Below are 18,849 nucleotides of genomic sequence, written 5' to 3'. Positions count from 1 at the left end.
GCAGATGCGGACTGCCTGCGCTTCCCAGAGATGACGACTATATCTCTCTTAAAGACGGAGACGGACGGATCTTGAAGGAGACTTCTTCGGCACTGAACGTCTACGCTCCCATTTATTTAGCCAGAGAGAGAGACGCAATAATAATAATAATATTACAAGAAGGCCTTTAACTTCGCATTTGAAGAAGGTTTTTGAATGTACTTTTACAAGCGCGATAATTAATGCAGCACCCACAAAGAAAGAAAGCTTTGTAATCAACAAGTTCTTCGCGACACGCTCTACAGAAGTTGTTCAACAAGTTCGATACAACGATACAAGACAACCTCGACCGGATTCAAGCCACACAGTGCTAGTTCGTCACTGTCACATTGAGCTTCAGCCATCATTCTTGTCACTAAAGTCCGGAGAGGCAGAAGCCATTCACTGTGAGCCTTCACCAGGCTGTCCCTGGAAAGCACCCCGGAATTGTTGCTTTTTCCTGTTTCAGGTGTCCTTGCAGTAGTGAGATGAGATCAGGAATCAAATTGCAAAACCAAATTCGCCATTCAGAGCACGTCAGCAAAATTTGGATCCATAAAGGTATCAAGCAACAAGAAGATAAGAAAGACAAAAAATCCTCTGCTTAAAAAGATTTCAGAAGCAAATGAAAGATATTAAAAAAGCATTCTTTGGCCAAAAAAAAAAACGAAAATAAATGAAGAAAGAAGGATTACTAGAAGAGATGTTCATGTTTTGTTGTGCTATCAATTGCAGAATATGGGCACTCGTGTGAAATTTGATTCTAGGCATTAAAGGGTTCTTTTTCACATTCCTTTTTGAAGCTGGGATGAATTCCACCACAACAGCACAATAGTACGTGGCTTCATTGGATTTTTTTTTCCAAGGTGACTGATGCTTGTTCTTCAAATCACCTTCTCAGCTTGTGTCATATCTGACCTGGACAACATATTTTTTGACTTGTATTAAATGATGAGGTTGGTAGCTTCAGGCAGTGATGGCTCGTTTGCAAAGCTTTCCTGACAGATTTCATGGCCACTTGGGGTTTTTCGTTTGGAAGGGAGGAATACAGGAAGAAGGGGATAAGGGTCAGGTTTTAATTACCAACGGACATTTCGGAACATTCAGTCTCAATTTTTAGCTGACCAAGTTAGTTTTCAAACGGTCAATGCAGGTTGACGGACGAGAAAGCGGCTAGTTGTTATCAAGAATATTTTTTGAAGGGTTGTTTGGTAATATGGCCAAAACTCAGGGTCTGATATGCTAAATCACAGGAAGATAAATGTAATCAACCCCAGACCATTTACAGAAATATAATAATTCTATAAAGGAAACCACTAAAATCGACTTCCAAGCATAGCATGCCTACAATTTGTATCTCAAATCTTCTGGCACAGCAAACAAAATAAAACAAAGATCTAATTAACATGCGGCGGTAAACATCCCATGAAGACAATCTGTACTTAAATCTCCATTATCTTACCCCCCCCCCCCCCCAAAGAAAAAAAAAACTATATATATATATATATTAAAAATTACCAGTCGATTCCTTGATCAAAATGAATCTGTAGAGATTGAGAGCAGAAAGAACCTGCATGAAAGAGAAGCAAGAAAAATGTATCTGGTCAGATTTTTGACAAGTGGCATAGAAGTACTTTTGATCATGGACTTTGTGAACTGAGTTTGAAGGCAGCATAATCAACCAATGTATGTTGGTTGATTGGTTGGGTCTGTTCTGCAGTACCTGAAAACTTATTTTGTCACACAGCATCAGGCAAACCCATTAAGCAAAACGGTGGAAGATGAATGTTGATAACTGTCTAGAAGAGAAAATCATCTCTTTTGGACATGTAAAACAGTACAAGGAAAGGAGGGAGGGAGAGTCTTACTGCATCACTGTGCTCTGGAAGCGATGGAGGCCCTCCCCCTGGAGGCCTCAAAACCAGCTCCACCAATTCAAGGGCACTCGAACTCCAAAAAATAGTGCCTTGAGAGCCTTCGCTTTCTGCTTTTGAGACTTTGCTTGCAGGCGGACTTTTGCTACTTTCTAGGCGCACTTCCTCCCTAACACAGTCCAGAAGCACTGCAATCTTCATCATTCAACAAGAAACATAAAATTGTTGATAGGTGCATATACGTACAGGAATGTTTACATGTATTAATTTTAAGAATATGTGTGTGTGTGTGTGTGTGTGTGTGTTGATACATGCATGCATGTGTGTGTGTAATTACAAGTACAGACTAAACAGGAAAATTAGACCCACCAGAATACTTTATAAAGATGAGTTGTACTGTTATATTGCAAAAGCACATCTGAATTGTCAAGCACTTACCATGGAAGAAGAGTCGCCATCTTTTATTAATGCCCTTAAAATGTCAAATCTTAGGGAAGTTGGACAATCTGCAAGTAACTAGTAATATGAAGCAACAGATCAATGATCAGCACGTTAAAACTACAAATTACACATAAACACTCCAGAGCAATGGGCATAAGTTCAAATTTGTGGCAATTGTATGCAAGATCATGTAATTGGTGAGAGTCATGGGTGGCAGTATAAGGAGTACACACAGTTCATGGGGGAGGTGAGCCACATATAGAAGTCAATAAACCTCCCAGTTTGCACTAATTTTGCTAGGCGCATGGAGGGAGGGATGAAGCGATAGGAGGATACTATTGGTGCGTGTAGTCATACTAAACATTGTCTACTGATACTGTTTATGATGGAAATGACATGCTATCAACAACTTCTTTTAAACATTCATGCAAGGAAAATTTTTTTGGAACTTTTCTATCCCAAATAATTTTTTAAATATTTGCAGTTGAACAAGAAATTTTTATCCTAACCACACAGAACAAAAATCTCTAATTTCTCGGCTTTTCTTGCTGTAGAAAAATTTGGCTCAGGCATAAGATCCAAAGCTTTGTATTGGTACCACAAAAGCAAATAAAGACACAAGAACAAACCTCTTTGAATGCTGCAAAAGCATTCTTCCGTAGGATTACATCTGTTGCATACATAATTACCACTTGAATAGCCTACACTGTGCCTCAACTGTTAGCAAAGAAACACAAAAAGGACAAATAGTACACTGGAACTGTAAACACCAAATAGCTACCTGCAAAGCAGAACAAAGAGTTGGCATATAAGTTGAGTAGTCTTCATTTTCATCATTAGGCATCTGGGATAACTTTGGATACATAATGCTTAGCAGGAAGTTAATGGCATCCTTCTTCAACTCCAATGGCAGATATAAGCACAATAGTACATGCTTTAACATGCCCACTGCATGCCATCTTTTAATCCGGCTACTTTGAAGTTCGTCCTTGAGTGCCACCAAATCTGCCCCAGCAGCCAAAGCAACCTCATTTGACTTGTAACCCCAAATTACTGTGTGAACATTTCCAGAGAGAAATCAACAATGGTAGCATTTATTAACAATCCTAGCAACATAAGCTAAAAGATGAGAAGCAAAAGAAAAACTCTATAGACTGCTAGATTGAACCTAAAATTGACGCGCCAAGCCAGATGTCAGAGAAACAACCCACCAAATCATCTCCACCATCTGTAGATTTACAGGTGCACTGAGTGACAAAATGAAGCACCAGATGTAGCAATAAGAGAACCTTAATTCAGTACCTCCCACAGCAATGCCCAAAAGTTTTTCAACATCTGTCCCCATTATCAAACCAAGATATGATAAACCACAAGACTGAAGGAAGTGTGACAGCTTTAGCACCAAAGGAGAAGAGTGTGCAAGCCTATATTCAATGCCCATTGAAGCAAGGGCCTGCAAACATTGAGAATGACCATTATGCTATAGAGATGAAAAACTGGATCACAAAGGCCAAATCAAACATAAGAAAAGTAAAAAGAAAAACTAAAAACTGCTAGAAACTCTTAAGATGTAACTAAAAGTTGTATTGACCGTGATCTGCAAGACAAATAGGCCCAATAACGCACAGAGTTTCTCATTGTCCTTGCCTTCCTGCCATACACAGTTGTACCATAAGAAGTAATCAAGACATCGGAATAATCCAAATTATGATTAATTCAAAAGCATCACAGACCAACTCTAGACAAACTGCTTTCATAGAATCAGCAATGCAATTTGCTTTGTGGAAAATATCGCCAAGATCTGCATCCTTATCATCTGAATCTAGTACTATTGCCTTCAAAGCATTAAGAATAACGGGAACTGCAGCTTTTACTTGCTCAAATTGCCTCCTCCTTATTGAAACAAAAACTGACACCCAAAAACAAGTTTATGACCCAAATGAACAAATCATCATAGCGCCTAATGTATTTCATAGAGAGCAAAGATGTAGTTAAAAAGTAAAAGTCAATTGAATCCAGCAGAAAGATAACAACTTGAGAATTTGAAGCCAGACATGGAACATAAACATCACCGAAGTAACTGAAAATCGTTGAGCTGGATCATGTGGCCATGAGCCATAGAAAGTTAATTACCTAGAGACAATATACATTCAGCTTGAAAAACAGGTTAACCAAAGGTCATGCATCAGCAGTCAGACAAATTTTCCAGATACATAGGTATGAATTAAGAGATCCCAGGAAAAGGCCAGTTATATCATTGATTAGACGGCAATTAGTACAAAAGTCAAGAGCGATAGATGACTTTACCTTTTGGAAAGCCACTTAGTAGAGGAGCGAAATAACTTGGCACCGTGAACGCATCCCTAGGAGAACCTATTGCCTGTGTAATCATAAACGTTCATAAAGAAACTGCAATACAGTATATGCTGATAATTTACAAGTATCAGTGACCAAGTGGAAAAACTCAATACCACTACAAGAGTTCAAATATACTGAAGGCAACATAATCATATTCATAAAATGGGCCATCTTGGATCCCAATGTACATCCAAAAGAATGAAGATTCAATTCAGATAAAGCACTCCTACACTTGGCATTGTTTCCAACAGGAATCTTATTACAGATTTAGCTGGTGTTGCAGAAATGAAACCCCATCAAATGGTAGGCATTTCTGCCTAAGATCTGAGATAGAAATAGCATTCATCCTTAGTAGGTTGATCCAAGTTAATCCGCACATAGGAAAAAAGCACCATTTAGATACTCTATCGTTGTTAATTAGTCTAGACCTTGTCTTCCAATGATCCAATGCCCATAACAATTGGAGACGAATCATATCCAGGCACTTATCTTGTTTAACAGAAAATCTAGAACGATTGAACCAAAAAAACAAAACGAGTGAGTGAGAAAAGAAGGGTGAAACTTATGGGGCTGAGTCGGGCATGGCGAGAGTGTAGGGCATGAATATATACAAACCTCACAGAGAATGGAAAGCATATCGCGAGGACTACACTTGTCAGTAAAACAATCCACAATGGATTGAGCAACCTCCATACATCTTGGAGATACACAGGCGAACCTAGCAGCGGTCTTTGGCAACTCAAATGATAGAGCGTCAATAACAGCCTGCTGCACAATGACACTCCGTTCAATGAATAATAAGTACAAGAACACTGAAGGACAAAAAAAAAAAGGATAAATAGTACAAACAAAAGATTACATCTTTGCAAAGAATTACAGTTGTTAGAGCTGTACTAGTAACTTTACTCTTTTATTTCCCTTGGAAAAAATTTGGGAAAGAAATGAAAAGCACCTGGTCCACTGAAGAAGAGGTAATGAAGAGACGAATTTCAGTGAGAATTTGAAAAGAGGCATTCTCCAAGTCTTGGTTTTCTGGTTCCCTGACAAAAGAGTCGGAGATGGAGTTGAGGAAAAGAACGAGGTCCGACAAAGATTGCTCGGACTTGTGGAAATCAACGCCGGTTTGAATCAACTGCAGCAGGGGAAAATTTTTTTTTTTTTTTCAAAAAAAGAAGAAGTTGGAAACTGAAAATTAGTAGAAGCAGCAGGGAGGAAGGAAGGAAAGAAGAAAAAGGGCAGAAGAAAAGAAGTGGAGAGTGAAGGAGTAAGCAGGCCTGGGAGCATGAGGAGAGGGACCGGCGAAGACGATCAACGACCGCTGCGGAAGATGTACATGGAGTAGGAAGGTCGGTTGTTTCTGGATCCATGCTGCTGCTGCTTTTTTTTGTCAGGATGGGAGAGGGAGAAGATTTAGAAATGGAGTATCGAGACTTTCAGAAAGAGATCGCCAGGGCCGCTATGGCTATGGCTAATTGCTACTATTGGAGCGGAGCTGGGCGTCCTCCATTCGGGTGAGCGATTTTTTATATACGTTACGGCGCAGAGGAGCCGATTTTATAGGGCTTTGAGGGCCGGCCCGCCCCCACGGTCTCCAACAAAATACTACTATACTAGCAGTAAAAAATGAAAAATGAAATGAAACACCGGTCTCCTTCTCTTCTCCTCCTGGGTCCTGGGTCCTCAGTCCTCGCCTCTGCAACAAAAAATGTTCCATTCCTCCTCCCGGCCGCTGCTGCTATTCTATTTCTAACACAAGGGATAAAAAATTATGGAATGGGCGGAAGGCCGGACCTCTCCTCCCCGGCCTAACACAATTAAGCATCTGACTGACTGACTACTCAACCACCACTAGCAGTAGTAAAAGTACTTAATTGCTACTGAGCAGTGGCCGAGGCAGCATATCACCGACCGCAATCCAAACAACTAAGCCAGGGATTTTCCCTCCCCTCCGAAAAAACCAAAAAAAAAAAAGAAAGAAAGAAAGAAACAATTGTAGTAGTATCTCTCAATGGAGCCGGATGTGAGCATAGAGACTAGCTGCATGATCCGAGTAGCAGTCCTCCCCATCGGACCTATCCCCCCACACCTCTTCCGCCATTACTCCTCCCTCCTCCTCCGCCACCACACCGTCTCCCTCTCCTCTATCAGCTCCTTCTACACCCAGCATCAAAAGTCCCCTTTCTCCCACCAGCCCTGGGACTCCCCCTCCGCCTCCCTCCGCTTCAAGTTCATTCTCGCTGGATCCCCTCCCAGCCCTTGGGAGGACTTCCAATCCAACCGCAAGATCCTCGCCGTGATCGGCATCTCTCACTGCCCTTCCTCCCCCGATCTCCACTCCCTTGCCCTTCACTTCGCCTCCGCCTCCAAGCCTTACTCTTCTTCTCTCGTTCACCGCTGCTTCGCCTTCTCCCCCGGCGATTCTCAGGTCCCCATTTCTCACTTACTGCTTTATTCTTCTACAACTACATGCTTCAGATATTTCTACTCTAATGCTAATCACATAATGAACTCCTCTCCGGTTTCCTTGATCAACTTCTCAAAAAAAAAAAAATAATAATAATAATAATGGATGGACATTGTTTTGCAGCTCGAGGACGAGAGTCACAAGGGGACTAACCTGATTTTGTTCCCCCCTGCCGATCCACAAACTCAGGAACTCCACCTCCTGACTATGATGCAAGATCTTGCTGCTTCCTTGCTCATGGAATTTGAGAAATGGGTTCTTCGAGCCGAATCTGGCGGAACTATTTTGAAGACCCCTTTAGATTCTCAAGCCACTCTTAGCTCTGAGGAGGTTTTTACACTTTTAGGTGTCCTACTGTTGTAGTAGCAGCAGCAGCACACTAGTACTAGTACTAGCTAGCATTTCTTTCATCCGTTTTGCATTCGATTACTGCTACACCTTCCCATGTCTTTACATGATTCTTTAATTTACAGGTGATCAAGGCAAAGAAACGACGACTTGGTCGTGCTCAGAAAACCATTGGAGATTACTGTTTATTGGCTGGTTCACCTGTTGACGCCAATGCTCATTATTCCACTGCCCTGGAACTTGCTAGGTTGACTGGGGATTTTTTCTGGTATGCTGGAGCTATGGAGGGAAGTGTGTGCGCTTTGCTGGTGAGCCTACCAGTCATCTTCTCAAATGCTCATGATGGCTATCACAGTTTGCTCTGCTTCTTTTTCTTGAGAGGAGTTACTAAAATGTTGGGCTGCTGCACGGCCTTCGAAAATTAACCAAGAAGGACAAGTTTGGAATGTCATGTTTGTGGTACTTTTCTTAGTGAAACAGTCGATCCCAAAACCAGAGATTATATTGTGGACACTAACAGTTATAGGAAATGGTTTAGAGAAAAGTCTTGTGGTCATGAGATTGATGATACTGGGAGTCTTAATCCTAAGAATCTAGTCCTCTTTAATCCAATTCTTCAAGCTAAGAAGGCATTTAAAGTTTTAAGTATTTTTCAGTTACTGTTTTCTGGTCATAAAATGAAATGGATTCAAGTTTAGAGCTCCAAATATGTTGATTGTGAAGGTGATACGTGTGCATTAGTTTCTCAACTCCATAAGTTGTAAATTCTTTTAAAAGTGTTTGGGTGTTTTCTGTTGTGTTGCAATAGTTCTTTTCACAAGGTTTTGGTCCACATGAATACAATCTTCTTTCATTTTTTTTCTTTTATTAGATAGACCGAATGGGCCAGAAGGATCCACTTCTAGAGGAGGAAGTGAAATATCGTTACAATAGTGTCATTTTGCACTACAGAAAATCGTTTATCCAAGAAAATGCTCAGAGGTATTTGTCTTTTTCTTAGTCTCTTGTCAACGATGTAGACAGCTGTTCTTCTCGTTTATCTACTATCACTTTCCTTTTCTTATGGTTTCTTTGACATGACGCTATCTTCTCTTTTTTTCCCCCTTTAATCTGAGATATATCTTCCGTAAAATAAGGGAAATGAATTATTAATGGCATCTTAGATGTGTATTATAAATAGAGTGATTATCGCCAAGAATTAATGGGATATGTATGGGATTGGAGACCGGACAATTTGTATTCTAGACCTAAGAGAGGCTACACATGATTCATAGTTGGAATATAATTCCTTCTGCAGCCTTTGTTGCGACTGCATATTTAAGTTTAGCCAGTGGATGTATGGATACAGTTGCTTGGATATAAGAACCTCTACGTTAGTGGTTACTGTATCACGAACCAAATGACTAGGGACTAGAGTTGTACCTCATAAAGTTGTTGACCTTCACAAGGTGAGGAAGGAAGATTATATTTTGATTCAGTTTGCTGCCTTTTGAATTCGAATGATTGCCCTCCTTAATGCAAATTCCTGTGCCAACATTATACTGGCTACATGAATGATAAGCTGCTACAATGGGGAACATCAGACTGGGTAGTTTTGTCTTTCTTTGTTTTGTTTGTTTCTTTGGTGAGTGGTTAGGTATTTCCATGGTAGATTAGACCCAGATGTGAGTAGGTACTTATTGATTTTGTGTCGGATTGAATTGGGGTTAAAATTCACAAAACATGAATGACACCTTTTTGGCGAAATTGAGGTTTAATGGTTACATGAATCAATGAGAAATAGAGCGAAAATTGAGGTTTATTTGGCCAATGCAAATTGATGTCATGCAACTTTATGCTGATACTTAAAAATGTTGCTCGTTGTCCGCCTCAGCAAAACCTTACATAAAACACAATCTCTCTGTACTACCACTTTTTTTAGACCTGAACAGTTAGACAAACTCTGAAAAGTTAATCCACCTTAGCTTTTATTTGAGGAAAAGAAAATGTCTTCACAAGTTTCTGCAACGAATCATGCTGCTGCTATGGTTAGCTCCTGATCTGCATAAAAGCCCCCTTTACCTGTGATGTTACTTCAAGATGGGAACATTATGTGCTATGACTTAATGTTGCTTGCTGTCTAGAAGGCCAAAAATGTTATTCTGGAGTCTAATTGCTGTCTGATATCCATTTTTTATCTGTATAAGGGAGTCATGATAATAATTTTTCTATATGCAGGGTTTCTCCCTTAAGCTTTGAACTTGAGGCTACACTGAAGCTGGCAAGATTCCTCTGCAGGTAAGTCTTATCAAATTCTTGAGTTTTGTGATAAATACTGGAGTTTCTCATGATTTATGTCATATGCATTCTTTTGGACATAAAAAAACATGAAATGCGTAAGCAGTATCATCTTGCTATGCTGTGTAGGGGAGATAATTTCTCCATGATTTTTCTTCTTTAGTCTTGAATTTTTTTCTTGAAACTTCAAGATTTGCTTACAAAAGATTGAAAGTGTACAACTCTTCCTTGATTAATCTATTTTCTTGCTACCCTACCAAAATAGCTCCCTGATCCGAGTAGTTAGGCCATCATTAACTACTTCTATTGAATCAGAATAAATATATAAATGGAAAAAATTAACCCATAGGTTTCATTTCCACTTTACAATGCTGTATCTTTGATTCCCTAAGAGGATAAAGGATAAGGTGATTGCTGCATTACTTTGGTAGGCTTGAATTGAGGATTGAGTAGTGAAATGTATTTTGCCCTCATGGCCCTATACTCCCACTTTTTGAATGATCTATTCAGACAATTTGGATATGCTTTTGAAGCTTGTTCACTTTGGGACCAGGGCATCTAGATTATATCCAACTGATATTCCTTGTTTATTTAGGTAGACAGTAACTCCCGTACTCTGTTCCCTGTTCGACATTTATTTGTATTTTGTTTATAAGATGTCAATTGAGTTCTCATATAACTTTCACCTCATGCTTCCACTCATCCAAAAAAATCCTCATTTTGTATTGATGACGCCTTTTGAGTCTGATCTTGTGGGCAGTTGTTCATTACTCTGAAACTGAGTCATATGAAGCAAATTTAATTATTGCTTTCTACTTTTTCCCATTGTCAAATTCAGCTACACACGTTAGGACAAGCTCAGTGTTGTCCTATTACGCCAATCAATATTTGGTGATCTCTCTGTCTGAATGAGGTTTCTTATGTAATTTCTCTTTCTTGCTCTTTGAACAGGCAGGAGCTTGCCAAGGATGTGGTGGATTTATTGACAACTGCAGCAGATGGAGGAAAATCTTTGATTGATGCTAGTGACAGACTGATACTGTATGTTGAAATAGCTCGGCTTTTTGGTGCCCTTGGTTATCACCGGAAAGCTGCCTTTTTCTCCAGGCAGGTGGCTCAGTTATATTTGCAGCAGGAAAACAGATTTGCTGCTATTAGTGCCATGCAAGTGTTGGCTATGACAACCAAAGCATACCGTGTTCAAAGTAGAGCATCCATTGAAAACACAAGTTCAAAAGTAAGTTGATAATTTCATTTTATGCTTGCAAACTGATGATGCTTAGATGTTTGAGCAACATCTTGCTCAATATGATGATTCTGGATTATACTTAAGAGCAAATAGGAACTTGGTGAAGGGCTTATGATATAATTGCTAAAACCTTTGCACTATTGATAAATTCCAGCCAGGGTGAATTATGCCTTGGAGAATGACCATAAAAATTGCACTTTTGGGAACTTTGGATCATTCTCTTACTTGAGAACGTGAAAGAAAAACATGTAGACGTTTGTGTTCCTCTTTGATCTTAGCATTGCATCTATGTCTTATATGATGATAAAATTTCCATTGCAAGATCACTAACATATTTGTTAAAGTTGAGAGAGAAAACTACCTGTTTTTTTGTGTGAAAAAATTATGAGAACATGTGGGAAAAACTCTTCAAGATTACTAACTTTAAAATCTAAAAATAACATATTTGATGCAAGCTTAATATTCTGTTGCAGTAGATGGGGATGTCAGCTACTTTGATCATCAAGCTTCTTTAGTTAGTATGCCTGAACGGTTGTGCTGTTTCTCTTCTTAATCTATTTTCTGTAAATCCAACACTTCTCATGTCCCCACTAATGATAGCTAAACTCCTTGTCTGCAATGTGATCACTCTTTGAAACCACTTAAATCTGCATTTATCATATCTATTGCATTTTATGTATGAACTCAATAAGATCAATAATTTTATTTTCCCGATCTTCTTCTGGGGCTGATCAGTCCTCTGTCATCTCTTTTCCCTTGCCATATTCTTGATATCTTTCTCCAATGCTCTTTAAGCATCATGCTTTCCCCCTGAGTTCAAAAGGAGTAGTCAAAATGATTCTTCTATTCCCAGAGTAATTGAATTGTTGGACTGAATCAACATATGATATACAGGAATTTTGAGCTACATGTACATTATTGTCTTTGTGCAAAAATTTTGAAAGCAGAATTACAGTCCAGTTAATGTATTTATTAAATCTTCTCAATTGTCAAATGTGATTTCTCACCAAAACATTTGGTTTCCCCTTGTTTGCTTTTTGCAGAATGAAACGAGTCCAGCTCCCCACAATGTAGGGAAAGTACATCAGAATTGGGTAGTATCACTTTTTGAATCTCAATGGAGTACTCTTCAGATGGTTGTATTAAGAGAAATACTTTTATCAGCTGTACGAGCTGGTGATCCTCTTGCAGCATGGAGTGCAGCTGCACGTTTACTCAGATCATATTATCCTCTCATTACACCAGCTGGTCAAAATGGTCTGGCAAGTGCACTTGCAAGTTCAGCAGAAAGGCTCCCATCTGGTACTCGATGTGCTGACCCTGCCTTACCTTTCATAAGGTATAGCTGCCAGAAACATGTTTCTCTAATTCTGCTATGATAGCCTCCGGTGAGGTCCTGGATTGAAACCTAAGGTCCTGAATATATTGCTTTTTAACCCATAAAGCATATTATGTAGGTAAAAGCTTGGTCTCTCGTTTAACATGCACAAAGCAAAGAGGTCCTGAGTTCCAAAAGGCCTAGCTTAAAGTGTAAAAGCTGTGTATAGAATCAGATGAAGTGAAGTACAAGAGTATCTTGGCTATTGGATTTGCTTTCAGATCTGTGTATTAAGATCTGATAATTTGTTCCGACTTACATTTTGTTTCGACATTGCCCTATTTGTGTATGCTGTGCCCCTTAAAATCTGTTCTCTCTCCTTAAAATCAATCTATAAATTGGTATTCTTAGTCATGTGAGTGTCTTAGAGCGTAAGAAATGCAGCGTAAAGTTTGGACGTAATTCTTCTTAGACTAGGATCTTTTATCGTCTACAAAAGGATCAATCTTTTGCTTTTGCGTCGTAGTCCTTTTCATCTGTTAAAAGATGCACTGAACTTTTTGTGCTTTTGTGCTTGAATTGTTTTAGGTTGCACTCTTTTCCTCTTCATCCTTCACAAATGGACATTGTAAAACGCAATCCTGCAAGGGAGGATTGGTGGGCAGGATCTGCTCCTTCGGGGCCTTTTATTTATACACCGTTTAGCAAAGGAGAACCAAATCAAAGTAGCAAGCAGGAGCTTGTGTGGGTTGTTGGGGAACCCGTGCAGGTGTTTGTCGAATTGGCAAATCCATGTGGTTTTGATGTGGTTGTTGACAGCATATATCTCTCAGTGCATTCCCAAAACTTTGACGCTTTCCCAATCAGTGTCGACCTCCCATCTAATTCATCAAAGGTTATAACTTTATCAGGAATTCCTACTAAAGTTGGTCCAGTGAGTATTCCTGGATGCATTGTTCATTGTTTTGGTGTTATCACTGAACATTTCTTCAAGGATGTGGATAATCTGCTCCTTGGAGCAGCACAAGGACTGGTGCTGTCTGATCCATTTCGCTGCTGTGGCTCTGCCAAGTTGAAAAATGTTGCCTTTCCAGCTGTTTCTGTGGCACCTCCTCTTCCATTGCTCATTTCACATGTTGTTGGAGGCGATGGCGCCGTCACTTTATATGAAGGTGAGATTCGTGATGTATGCATTAGTTTGGCAAATGCCGGCACAGTCACAGTTGAGCAGGCACACATCTCGTTATCTGGAAAAAACCAGGACTCTGTGATATCAATTTCTTATGAAACCTTGCAGTCTTCCCTTCCTTTGAAACCTGGTGCACAAGTTACTATACCGATAACCTTGAAAGCCTGGCAGCTAAGCTCGGTGGATACCGATCCTGCTGTTGGCAAGAATATATCTAGTGGTACTGGAAGGCAAGTGAAGGATAGGAGCAGCCCGATGTTACTCATCCATTATTCAGGTATCCTTCTATCTGTTGGTGATCCTCTATCATATATTTCAAAGTTATCATGACCCATGTAAAGGAATGCACAAGCAGTTACCTTGAGGAAAATGTAGGGATCGATGGTGATGGAACTGTTGTGTACATAACTGTCTTGCTGAGTAGCTTTTGTAATTTAAAAAAAAAGTTTAATCACCTTTACCTGTCAAATCATGTATGTAAGTATCTGAATCTCATCCTTGTCCTTGACCTCATAATGGTGCTTGGCTTCAGCCATTATCAGTATGGAAGCTCTTTACCTTTCCCCTCTAGAAACGCAGTCAAACTTTATGTCTCAGCCATTGCATACAAATGTTTTTAGCATTTTTAATTGTCTGTTTCTGTTGTCAGGGCCCCTGACAAATCCTGGAGAGGCACCAGAAGATGCATCTGCTCTGCCCCCTGGTAGACGGTTGGTTATCCCCTTGAACATCTGTGTATTACAGGGCATGTCCTTCATTAAGGCACGCTTGCTGTCTATGGAAATTCCGGCTCATGTTGGTGACAGCCATCCAAAAGTGGTCCAGTTGCAAAGTAACTCTACAAAGGAAGCTACAGGCTCTGAAAGAAAGGCTGATAGTTTCATGAAAATTGACCCTTTCAGGGGAAGTTGGGGGCTCCGCTTCCTTGAATTGGAGTTATCTAATCCGACTGATGTTGTTTTCGAGATTGGTGTCTCGGTCCAGCTGGAGAACTCTAACAGTAATGATAGTTCTCTTGACTCTAGTGGCACTGAATTTGATTATCCTAAAACAAGGATTGACCGGGATTACACTGCTAGAGTTCTAATACCTCTGGAACATTTCAAGTTACCTGTTCTTGATGGTGCATTCCTTGTTAAGGACTCCCACGTGAATGGAAGTGCCACTAGCAGAAATTCAAGCTTCTCAGAGAAAAATACCAAGGCTGAACTTAGTGCAACAATCAAAACTTTAATTTCCAGAATCAAGGTCAGATGGCAATCTGGACGGAACAGCTCGGGAGAACTAAATATCAAGGATGCCATGCAGACTGCTCTTCAGTCATCTGTCATGGATGTGCTGTTACCTGATCCACTTACCTTTGGCTTTCGGCTTGCTAAAGATAATGTGGACCACAGAGTCAAACTTGATTCTACTGAGACATGTGATGCACAACCGCATTCTGCTGTATGTAACAGTACTGTTGTTGCTCATGATATGACTCCAATGGAAGTGTTGGTACGCAACAATACTAAAGAAATGGTTGGAATAAGTCTTAACATCACCTGCAGAGATGTAGCTGGTCAGAACTGCTTTGAAGGCGAGAAGGCAACCGTCTTATGGACAGGTGTTGTTCTGGATCTTCATATTTTATACGTTTGTTACAATTATTGAAATATCTTATCTGGTTTATTTTTAGATGTCATGTGTATTGGGCCTTGTGAATTTCGGTTGAACGACATCAAATTGATAGGTTTTAGTATGTTTTCCCTCGAATTCCAGTGGAATAATGTCAAAATGGATATCTTTCACCTTTAGCTTCTTTTTGTTTGATACTGCCTTTGCTGTGCAAACAAGGAAAGCTTCATCTAACATGCCATTAGATGGATGAAACATATTGGTGCTGAGAAAAGTTTTTTTTTTTTTTTTGGGGGGGGGGGTTCTGATTCATCTTGTTTGTCAGGTGTCTTGAGCAGCATTAATATGGAGGTTCCGCCACTTCAGGAAGTAAAGCATTCCTTCTCCCTGTATTTCCTGGTCCCTGGTGAATACACTTTGTTAGCTGCTGCTGTGATTGAGGATGCTAATGAAATCCTCAGAGCTCGAGCAAAAAGCAACACACATGACGAGCCAATTTTCTGTCGGGGGGCCCCATTTCATTTGCAAGTTAGTGGAACTGTGTAATATTTGTTTTTCCGGACTTCACCTCCATAAATTTGAAGCATCTGGGTTACATTATGATCATTGTCATCTCTTTGCATTTTCTTGACTGATGTTGCTTCGTGTCATTATTCATATCCTGTCATGAAGCTTGTTAGGAGCTTAGGATTGTACGATGCTTGTAAAAAATTCATCTCGAGAACGTGGCACAGATTGCCTTGCGAAGTTGTCCACATATGGTTTATTCCTGATTTCACGGATCAAATACATCTTTTAGTCAGCAGAGTGACAGACATCTATGGTCTTATACTGAAATAGTGAAATATATGCACGAATCAACCTGGGAGGGATAGCTGGTGGAAATTCATTTTATTAATGTTTTGGTGAATTGACCAATGCCGGCCAATGAGGCATTGGTCTAGTGGCTTATGTTGAGGCTTTCAGGGATTTAAGGTTTTGGATTCAAATCCCTTTGTTCCTCCCACATCTTAAGTTCTATTTCTTTCCTGCTGGGGAAAAATTTTTTTTAAAAGAATTGATCAATGCCAGCCCCAGTAAAGATATCGAAGAGATGATTGCAGGGATGTTTTTACCTACGATCGAGTCCCTATTACACCTTTTCTTTCGGAGTTTTTGGGTTTGTGGTTGATGAAGGATCGAGTTCACAATTACGATTTACGGCCTCCCCTGTAGGCGCCCACTTTGGTTTTTTAGGAGTTCCTTGATCGGGATATAAGCATTCCTTTTTTCTTTTTCTTTTTTTTTTTGACGCATGTTTGCCTAATTTAGCTACCTAAAGCTAGCCCAACAAAGTACATTTGGGGGCCTCTCATTTGAGCAGAGCTTATCAGAAATGAACTACTCCAATTGATCGCTAATAAGCCAATAGATATTACCATAGAAAATATTCAGGACTTGAAAAGGCTATTAGATCAATAACACATTTGTTGGTTTGGTTGAATAAACTGCAAGAAAGCGACACGATATTAGGAACTATGGCTACTTTAATTACACATTTGTTGAGAACAGATCCCACTCAAAGGTACGAACATCAAGAGAATACAAAGTCATAGATCAATAACGAGTTCAATAAAGATTTAGGCAAACTCAAGACAGTTGCATAGATAACTCATCAACAAGTGTACAATACATCAAGACTAGAACTAGCTACTAATAATAGGACATACAAGTCTCGTGATGCTACGAGAAAAAGCTCTAGCATCTTGGGAGAACAGAGAACTCTAGTATTTCGGTGGGGGCTTTTGGGTTGGCAGCAAACCAAAACGCTTCTTCAGAAGCACCCTCTGCCTTGAGTATTTATCATCCGGAGAGAAACGAGCTGCATGTTGAAATCAATTAGTTTTTTTTTTTTTTTTTTGGGGCGTGGGGGTGGGGAGAGGAGCTATATTATGCTCCATAGATATTCAAAAAGATCATGGTAGCGCAAAAAAGTAGCATGACGAAACTCATCACAACAAAAGAAACATGTATGCTTCCATGTCGGCATCTAGAGAAAGTACTGAGAGGGAGAGAGGGGGGGGGGAGAGAGAGATTCAATAATCTTCTTTTCCCAGATATATCAATTTGAATAGACAAATTAATGCGAAACAGGTTTAAAGTCAGCAATATGCATCAAATAGAATCAGCATCCATTTCCATCGATAACACATCGCCACCAAATCACACATGAAAGCAATCAATGCACGACCATTTGATTTTGCTGGATACTGCTCAAAACAGAGAATACAATTAACTTGGTTCTCTTAGAATGAAACTATAAAAGATTTGGGGAAAAAAATAAGGTCATGCTGCAGACAAACACAGACAGTTTCATCAAGGCATCTCAAATCAATTAAGCTAAGAAAGCAATCTTTTCTGGCTCAGATTTACTAGTACAAAATAAAAAGGCAATTGGAGACATAGGTTAAAGCCAAAAAAAAAAAAAAAGTGCTGAAAACGAATTACCAGGGTGAGCAGATAGTGTGATGGCACCTACGGGAGATTCTTTCTGCACGGAAAGCGGTTCAAAGTTAACAAAAGAATAACAATGGACAACCGTAGAAATGAAGGAAGGACCACATTCTTCTAGCTACAGGAAAGCAAAATGGACATGCAGTGGAGCTGGTAGCTTTGCATAAAAGCCAATTAGAAATGGGCTTACAAGGAAGGAAGGATAGAGTCAAGGATAGACGGCAAGCAGACTTGGAAGCTTTGAATGAATGCGCTAAACCATGCAGCAATCGTATTGTATCAAAGAGTCAAAAAAAAAAAAGGGTAGGTCGCACGAGGTGGATTACTCTAGTACTACCTGGTTACGAGAAGAAAAAAGCAGTTGACCCTTAATCCCCCCATATCATGTCTAAAGAATCTAGCAATGGGCCGCAGCAGCTCGCTCAACAAGGGAAAACCTTACAACAAATACTAATAAAAATGCATCGGAGCAATAGCCCGGCCGGCCGCCCATGTACATATATCGTTTCATCGGAGTAAGTTTCCCTTCGCAAGACACCCAAATAAATAAACAAATGCTAATAAAAATTCAGCTAAATCTAGTAGTGATAACCTAACAACAAATAAAAAAAGGTGTGATTTCATTAATTCATTCGTTCATTCTCAGAGAGAGAGAGAGATGGCGAGAGGACAAAAAAAAAAAAAAAAAAAAAAAAAAAGAGGAACCTTTGTTGTGTAAACTTTGTCCCCATTTTCATTGATATAGAACTGCAGAAACATCTCGCTATCCCGCGTACGTAAGTACCTGCCCATTCAACAAAAACAAAAAACAAATTACGCAATTCTTAATAACATCGTTCAATTGCTGAGTCCATAAAAAAAAAAAAAAAAATTTTACTCCTCATAATAAAATAACGTAAACCACAAATTTAGAAGAAACAGAAAAGAAAATTGAGCGTGAAGAGAGGAGGGGCTACTCTTCCGAGTTTTTACCAGAGAGAGAGAGAGAGAGACGGTTGTTCTTTTCAGCACTAGCAGTATCACTCGGCTTAGGGTTTTAAGGAGGATTTTGGATACGTATTGGAGCAGAGACGGGAGAGAAGAAGGATGCAACTGGGGTTTTCTTTTCTTTGCATTATTGGGCGGGGAGCGTGGGTTAAACAATGTCGAATTGGGCTTTTACAAATTTTCTAAAGCCCAATTTTGCTTTTATAAAATGGACTT

At 39.7% G+C, this 18,849-nt stretch overlaps 3 protein-coding genes across 11 annotated transcripts; 1 reads left to right on the top strand and 2 right to left on the bottom strand.

Annotated features, from left to right (window-relative positions):
* Positions 1 to 129: 129 nt before the first annotated feature.
* LOC113707488 (aberrant root formation protein 4) lies at positions 130 to 6,099 on the bottom strand. 9 transcript variants are annotated; one of them, XM_072063999.1, is made up of 15 exons: positions 5,966 to 6,099; positions 5,644 to 5,823; positions 5,307 to 5,459; positions 4,641 to 4,713; positions 4,067 to 4,242; positions 3,925 to 3,984; positions 3,636 to 3,786; positions 3,502 to 3,561; positions 3,115 to 3,386; positions 2,963 to 3,034; positions 2,331 to 2,408; positions 1,887 to 2,087; positions 1,701 to 1,741; positions 1,537 to 1,588; positions 130 to 478 (listed from the first exon to the last, which is right to left on the bottom strand). In XM_072063999.1, the coding sequence occupies exons 1-14, from the start codon at positions 6,056 to 6,058 to the stop codon at positions 1,552 to 1,554; spliced, it is 1,647 nt and encodes a 548-aa protein (XP_071920100.1). In that variant the 5' UTR covers positions 6,059 to 6,099; the 3' UTR covers positions 130 to 478; positions 1,537 to 1,551. The 9 variants fall into 9 exon arrangements, 7 of the variants coding, with proteins under 7 accessions (XP_071920100.1, XP_027085645.2, XP_027085649.2 ...); XR_003452221.2 differs by adding an exon at positions 714 to 936 and having other exon boundaries at positions 432 to 492; positions 1,537 to 1,741; XR_011820640.1 differs by lacking the exon at positions 1,701 to 1,741 and adding an exon at positions 714 to 936 and having other exon boundaries at positions 432 to 492.
* A 600-nt stretch (positions 6,100 to 6,699) lies between these two features.
* On the top strand, positions 6,700 to 15,970 carry LOC113707487 (trafficking protein particle complex II-specific subunit 120 homolog). Its single transcript, XM_027229843.2, has 10 exons — positions 6,700 to 7,116; positions 7,279 to 7,485; positions 7,629 to 7,811; positions 8,375 to 8,484; positions 9,721 to 9,780; positions 10,732 to 11,017; positions 12,073 to 12,368; positions 12,936 to 13,813; positions 14,186 to 15,142; positions 15,479 to 15,970. Exons 1-10 carry the CDS (start codon positions 6,700 to 6,702, stop codon positions 15,697 to 15,699), a joined length of 3,615 nt encoding a protein of 1,204 aa, XP_027085644.1. The 3' UTR covers positions 15,700 to 15,970.
* Positions 15,971 to 16,771: 801 nt separating this feature from the next.
* LOC113705340 (H/ACA ribonucleoprotein complex subunit 3-like protein) lies at positions 16,772 to 18,775 on the bottom strand. Its single transcript, XM_027227155.2, has 4 exons — positions 18,619 to 18,775; positions 18,352 to 18,430; positions 17,641 to 17,683; positions 16,772 to 17,014 (listed from the first exon to the last, which is right to left on the bottom strand). Exons 2-4 carry the CDS (start codon positions 18,403 to 18,405, stop codon positions 16,917 to 16,919), a joined length of 195 nt encoding a protein of 64 aa, XP_027082956.1. The 5' UTR covers positions 18,406 to 18,430; positions 18,619 to 18,775; the 3' UTR covers positions 16,772 to 16,916.
* Positions 18,776 to 18,849: the final 74 nt, after the last annotated feature.

The sequence above is a fragment of the Coffea arabica genome, chromosome 8c, assembly GCF_036785885.1.
Source record: "Coffea arabica cultivar ET-39 chromosome 8c, Coffea Arabica ET-39 HiFi, whole genome shotgun sequence".
NCBI classification, from domain to species: domain Eukaryota; kingdom Viridiplantae; phylum Streptophyta; class Magnoliopsida; order Gentianales; family Rubiaceae; genus Coffea; species Coffea arabica.
Note: the sequence above shows the minus strand (reverse complement) of the source record. Positions and strands in the feature narration are given on the sequence as shown.